General features: G+C 42.4%; 1 protein-coding gene across 1 annotated transcript in view; it reads left to right on the top strand.

The window, feature by feature from the left end:
- The window catches only part of LOC119190580 (kinesin-like protein KIF21B), a 56,783-nt gene that overhangs the window by 44,677 nt on the left and 5,078 nt on the right, over nt 1-7,028 (top strand). Inside the window, exons 3-8 of the mRNA XM_037442793.1 lie at nt 40-182; nt 2,682-2,871; nt 3,276-3,413; nt 3,766-3,911; nt 4,611-4,759; nt 4,981-5,195. Coding sequence (XP_037298690.1) covers nt 40-182; nt 2,682-2,871; nt 3,276-3,413; nt 3,766-3,911; nt 4,611-4,759; nt 4,981-5,195 — 981 coding nt within the window. The remainder of the gene's footprint in view (nt 1-39; nt 183-2,681; nt 2,872-3,275; nt 3,414-3,765; nt 3,912-4,610; nt 4,760-4,980; nt 5,196-7,028) is intronic.

Here is a 7,028-nt window from a genome sequence, read left to right as displayed (position 1 = left end):
TGTCGGATGTGGCGTGGTTGTAACGTGCGACTGCCGCAGAGAGGCGGGCGCGGCGTCGGGCACGCCGCCCGCCTCGCCTGGCGCCACGCGCCGCGCGCGCGACGACGACGTGTTCCTGCGGCTCGCCGGCGCCGGACGACAACCTCGGCCGCAGGGTGTCGTCAAGCGAGCTGGCGCAGAAGGTACGCACAGCGAAAATTGTTTTATGATTTTTAAGTATGATAAAGTATAAATAGGCTGAATCTAAGTGTTCACTCTCGATACGGTATTTGTTAAGTTGTTTGTTTACGCTTTTCTTTCCATCATTTTCAATCCTTGTAGGAAAGCATGGTAAATTATACTAGAAACTGGCAACTATAATTCCATACTTACATATTATACTAAGAATCATCTACAAATTGCCACAATGTCAATTCGTCACATAATTTATAGGAAATTTTTACACATCTATACTCATTATCTATACTATTATATAAAGCTGAAGAGTTTGTTTGTTTGTTTGTTTGTTTGTTTGTTTGTTTGTTTGAACGCGCTAATCTCAGGAACTACCGGTCCAAACTGAAAAATTCTTTTTGCGTTGGATAGCCCTATGTTCGTGGAGTGCTATAGGCTATATATCATCACGCTATACCCGATAGGAGCGGAGCAGTAATGCCTATCTCAGGCACTACCGGTCCGAACTGAAAAATTCTTTATGCATTGGATATCCCTTTGTTCGTGGAGTGCTATAGGCTATATATCATCACGCTATACCCCAATAGAGCGGGAGCAGTAATGGCTAATCTCAGGAACTACCGGTCCAAACCGAAAAATTTTTTGCGTTGGATAGCCTTTTGTTCGTGGAGTGCTATAGGCTATATACTCATCACGCCATAACCCCAATAGAGCAGAGCAGTAATGGCTAATCTCAGTAACTAGGTGTCTGAACTGAATAATTCTTTTGTGTTGGATAGCCCTTTGTTCCTGGAATGCTATAGGCTATATATATAGGCTATATTTAATACAAGTATAAAAACGGAAAAATATTTTTATTTCAATATTTCCATTAACTTATATTTAAATTAAGAACCTTTATATTACTGAACAAATCTATACTTCTTATACTATTACATAAAGCTGAAGAGTTTGTTTGTTTGTTTGTTTGTTTGTGTTGTTTGTTTGTTAATGCTATAGGCTATATATCATCACGCTATACCCAATAGGAGCGGAGCAGAAATGGCTAATCTCAGGAACTACCGGTCCAAACCGAAAAATTCTTTTTGCGTTGGATAGCCTTTTGTTCGTGGAGTGCTATAGGCTATATATCATCACGCTATACCCAATAGAGCAGAGCAGTAATGGCTAATCTCAGAAACTAGGAGTTTGAACTGAATAATTCTTTTTGTGTTGGATAGCCCTTTGTTCCTGGAATGCTATAGGCTATATATATCATCACGCTATGCCCAATGGGAGCGGAGCAGTAATCGCTAATCTCAGGTACTACCGGTTCGAACTGAAAAAATATTTTTGTGTTGATAGCCCTTTGTTCCTGGAGTGCTATAGGTTATATATCGTCAGGCTATGACCAATAGGAGCGGAGCAGTAATGAAACATGATGCAAAAACGGGGACAATTTATTAGTTTTGAGAGCTCTGTTGCGTGCGCTGCGTAAACGGTTAAAGTTATGCAACAATAATGTATGACGGGATTGTTCCTCTTAAAGAGTTCTACAAAAATATATCATAAAACAAAGTCCCCGCTGCATCGGTCTGCCCGAACGTGTTAAACTCAAAAACTACCCAACGTATTAGGATAAAATTTGGTATGGAGACAGTTTGAGACCCTGGGAAGAACATAGGCTCCCGGTAAAATATATAGCGTGACTTTTATAACGGAAAACTTTAGCCCGAAAAACTTTATAACGCGGGCGGAGCCGCGGGCAAAAGCTAGTAATCAATAAAATTGCAACTATAACAACAACACAATAAACTGTATAATTCATTGGCAGCGCATTAGTGGCGGTATGACCAGCTCGAACGCGTGGATTCAGTGCACGCACGTGGTGGAGGGATACGCGGGTGCCGCGCTCGCGCTCGCGGCTACACACCATCTGCTGTACAGCGGGGCGTCGGTGAGGAAGTCTTTGATTTTGTGTCATGCCATTAGTAATCATACAAGATTTAAGTACGTGTTTAATGATTTAGCTGGGCTCAAGAAAGCATTTTTTTTTAATGTGAAACGTCTGATACCGCGATATGCATTACGGGCATGGAAAAACTACATAATAACTAAATAAACATTTACCATACAAATAATATCACGATATATCATTATTTTATCTTTTGAACCCACTTTACTTAAAATAATAAATAGTAATATAGGTCATTTCATCCACGAAGTCTCGCCCTACTCACCATTTAAGAAGGAGTGTCGTAGGCTAAGGGGAATGGTCCAAGCAGGGGCCTTATTCTCTATCCCGCACATTATTTTAACAGTGCGTAACAAGCACGTAACACAACGCATCATGTTTAGGACACGGCCGCGTTACGCGTTTACACTATCATACAGAATAAGGGCCCAGTTCCCGATGTTAACCATCGTAGTGTGTACATTCATGCTGCTCATACACATTGTAAGCGATTAGGGAACGTTGTGGGGCGCGTGATCGATTTAATAGTAAATGCCTATTGTATATGTTCCAGACCGCACGGTCCGCGGCTGGGACCTGTCGCTGGGCACGGAGGCGTGGCGCGGCTGGTGCGGCGGCGCGGTGTCGGCGCTGGCGGCGGGCGAGGCGGACGGGCGCGGCGAGGGCCGGCTGCTGCTGGCGGCGGCGGGCGGCGCCGTGCGGTTTTTCGACACCAGGAGCCGCACGCCGCTCACCACGCTCTGGTACCGAACTATATAACTATACTATACTTAACCTGTTTGTGAATGGGAAATAAAGTATCCAGTCATATCAGACTAACTTACCTCGTCAGGTACTATCAATGCTCCTGAGGATTTCATATAACAAAGCCCTACATAGCATCTAACTTGTATGTCCTTAAAGTGTCCCATAATGCCCTACACTGACTAGATTACTTCAAATTTACATTCATCAGAGGTTGCAAACTGTAGCATATGTATATTTTTCATAAATTCATCAGAGATTGCAAATTGTTTGGCAGCATGTGTGTTGTACTCAATATTATTCTTTGTATAGTTAAGTGGCACCTATTCGCACGGAGTGTCGCTTGCAAGAAAAAAATTCTGTTGGAATAAAATATGATAATTTATTCCCACGTGTTTGCCAGGTCGTCTGGCGTGAGCGGGCCGTGTCCGTCGAGCCGCGGCATCGCGGGCGAGGTGGCGGTGACGGCGCTGGCGCTGGCGCACTCGCACCGCCTCTACACCGCCGCCGGGGACAAGCTGCGGCTGTGGGATCTGCGCATGTATGTTTACCACTACCACATCATATACCATATCATTCCTGTTCTTCAACTTTAACAAATCCACTACAAGAACCTACCCTAAAGATATATGACATACGAATCATGGCCTAATAACTATATCTCTCTTATGGTTTTAGCATATGTAGCGAAACCAACAGAATGCAATGATTATTAATATCCAATGTTATATTAGTGTTAGTTCACGAACAAAAAAAGTAATACTGACAATATTACTTCGATTATTGACCACAAAAACTAAAATCATTAGCAATAAAGGTATACAAGACATTAGCGTATATTCAACACCTATTAATCTTCAATACCTCCTCAACTACACAGTTGTTCATCACAGGTTGGAGAGCATTTGCAAAGTGTGGTCAGGCCACGCGGCGGCAGTCATGTGTCTCGCACTGGGCATGGGCACCAACGGCGATCTCGTCGCGACCGGCTCGAAGGACCACTACGTCAGAACCCTGGAGATGCAACCCCAAGATGCAGGTTAGTATTGTCATGTTTAAGGTGTGGTCGACACACTTCGGGGGGTACTAGTATCAATGGAGGGATATTTTAGTCGAGGGATATTTTCTTGAACAGCTCGAAGGACCAATATGTCGGAACGTTGAAAATGCGGGCGTAAGCAGCAGGTTAGTAGCATGACATCCTTGAGGTGTGATAGTCAGAGTTCGGAGGGTACTGAAACCATCGGAGACGTCGTCGCGATCGACTCGAAGGACCACTCCGTTACATCCCTAGAGGTATAAACAATAAACGCAGGTTAATTGTTCTCTTTGAAATGCTTGCAATATTTGCCGAGAATCAGTGTGTGGTACTAATGAGCTGGGAACAACTTGCAATCACCTCGAAGGACTATATTGTTGATTCATTTGCTCGTAGACGACTAATAGATCAGAATTGTAACACTTAACTAAATTTTAGTTGATTCATAATAACATGCTCAAATGTACGCTTATGTAAAATTAATACAAAGAGTAGAAAACGATTTAAAATTGGCTGTCTCGGGGATTATCGACGTTTATGTGCGATGTTGAAGACTTACCATCAGTTAGGTCGTTAGATCGTTTGCCTTCCGAGGCAATCAAAAACAGACTGTTTTATTATTTAATCTGATTACAACTATACGAAACGCTATACTTAAATTAATGGAAAGAATATTGATACCATTTTGTATAATTGCAGGCGGTTGGGAAGCGAGTAATCGTCGTTTGCTCGAGCCGCCGCACTACGACGGCGTGCAGGCGCTCGCGCTCTGCGACGACGTGCTCTACAGCGCCTCCAGGGACACCAGCCTCAAGCGGTGGAGTCTCACCGACAACTCGCTTACACATGTCAGTCATTTGTGTTGTAGTAATCGTATATTTGGTCATAAAAAGGCAAATATATTAATGTTGATTAAAAGTTAGAAATAACAATGTTATAGTGCCGTATTGGCATCATAGTTTATACATCAAGTTTTGTATACGCTTGGAATTATTGAGTATTAGAATTGATATTTGTTAATGTGTATTTGGTTCGAAGGACCATATTGTGATGTGTGTGCATTGTGCAGAGCGTGATGAACGCGCACAAGGGCTGGGTGACGGGCGTGTGCGTGGTGGGGCCGGAGGCGGAGCGCGTGGTGGCGTCGTGCGGGCGCGACGCGGCGCTGCGGCTGTGGAGCGCCTCGCTGCGCCCCGCCGCGCCGCCCGCCGCGCTGCCCGACGCTGCGCATGCGCTGCGCCCGCATCCGCGACACGCGCTGCGCGTGCTCTACACCGCCGGCAAGTACGTATGCTGCGACTTCGCTTCACGCTCACTCCAATTATACTATTGTTATACATCAATTTATCGTGACAATTATTTTAAATAATACATACACGGTTTGCAGGGTTTATTCGTCCATATATACTAAATTTATCAATTCAGCGTAATAGTCAACAATTTCGGTGCCATCGCAGGTCATCCAGAAAACTGCTTCAATTTATTGTTATCTAAGCAATCGACATGTTTTCATGAATTTTCTCGCAATGTCAGCAAAATATTAGATGCAGCAGTTTACATAAATAAACCAGCCGACTACCTGTTACGGTTCAAAGGGTATCTGGTGGAGTGTCACGGAAAAGCAATAAAATAATTACAAAATATCCCGAACTAGCTGACCTGACAGGCGTCCTGTCTTAACTATGAATGCACGCGCGCATTCTGTCGATCGCTGACAGTTATTTTAAACCACTGACCGTTATGTAAAATTAATATTGTCGTTAAGTTTTCTTAATTTTTTTAATTTTCTGCGCAATTTTTTTGAATTTTTTCTTTCATAAGAACCTTCTCCTGACAATAACAAACAGAAGAAAAAAAATTAGTGATATCGGTCCAGCCGTTCACGCGTGATGGCGTGACCAAGGGAAATAGTGATTAATTTTTATATATATAGATAGAATACCTTGATAAAGGTGTCGAGTCCCTTGTCGATATAAGTGTAGGTGTAGTAGCCCGCGGGTACAAGCGTCGGTGTGTTGCAGCGGCGGCGACGTGCGCGCGTGGCGCGTGTGCTCGGAGTGAGCGGCGCTGCCCCCGCCCCGCCCCGCCCCCCGCCCCGCGCCGCCGCACACGTTACAACACGTTTGTGCCATTGTCAACCTTATGTCACACGCATACTCCTCTTAAGATTGCACTTTGATAGAGAAAATCTCTGTGAGAAATATTTATGCCACTGTTTTCCAAGCACATTGTTTCACAAGCACAGTACAATTCGTGAACACTGATTTTATGCTTACTTGTGTTAACGCTCGTTTATTACTTCCAAACAAAACTCTTGAAAAGAGATCAGATAATTTAAGTCTAAAATTACACGGAAAGATATACTACCCTCATTGCCTACATAATATGTAAAAAAAAAAGAAAAAATATATAAGATTTTTGAGGCATTATATAAAAATTTAATGATTCCCTTTATAAAACAGAATTGTTTTTATAAGAAGATTAAAAAACAGATTTTGTATATCCAAAATTAAACTGCAACTTAAGAGGAGAAATGTTTTGTTTTGAGCATTTTAACGTGTAAATAACACGTAGTTTGATCGGTTAGCTATTTGTATAAATTGGCCAATAGATGTTGCTAGAACCAGCGCAGTGCTCATTCTCACTAGATGTCACAAGCGTGCAAAATAACCAAAAAAGAACTGTGGAATCGGTTTTAAAGGCTATACAATTCTAAAGGTAAAAGTTAATTAATATAATTATTCCCTGGCTGTTTTTTTTTTATCATTCTCAAACTCGTGGACAAATACAAAAACATTGTATCTGTCTGTGACAGGTTACGTTCTGATATCATACTATCAAGTTTAAAACAATCATAATCATAACATAATTCAAAAGTCCCCAGAATGTCCCATTAGTTTCTTAGAAGGATTCGTATAGACATACGAATGCTCCCAGCTAATAAAACTCGCAGCAGTATTTGCAAACAAGACCTACATCAGAAAAAATCTAATATCGACATAAAACCTCATTAACAGTAATTAGTAATCATATCGATGTTTCTGCCTTCCAAAACGCCTTTAAGATTGGTTCCAGCTTTCACTCGTTGCTAGTTACAGCGTGTTCGTGTGCTAACGT

The sequence above is a fragment of the Manduca sexta genome, chromosome 25, assembly GCF_014839805.1.
Source record: "Manduca sexta isolate Smith_Timp_Sample1 chromosome 25, JHU_Msex_v1.0, whole genome shotgun sequence".
Classification (NCBI taxonomy): Eukaryota; Metazoa; Arthropoda; class Insecta; order Lepidoptera; family Sphingidae; genus Manduca; species Manduca sexta.
Note: the sequence above shows the minus strand (reverse complement) of the source record. Positions and strands in the feature narration are given on the sequence as shown.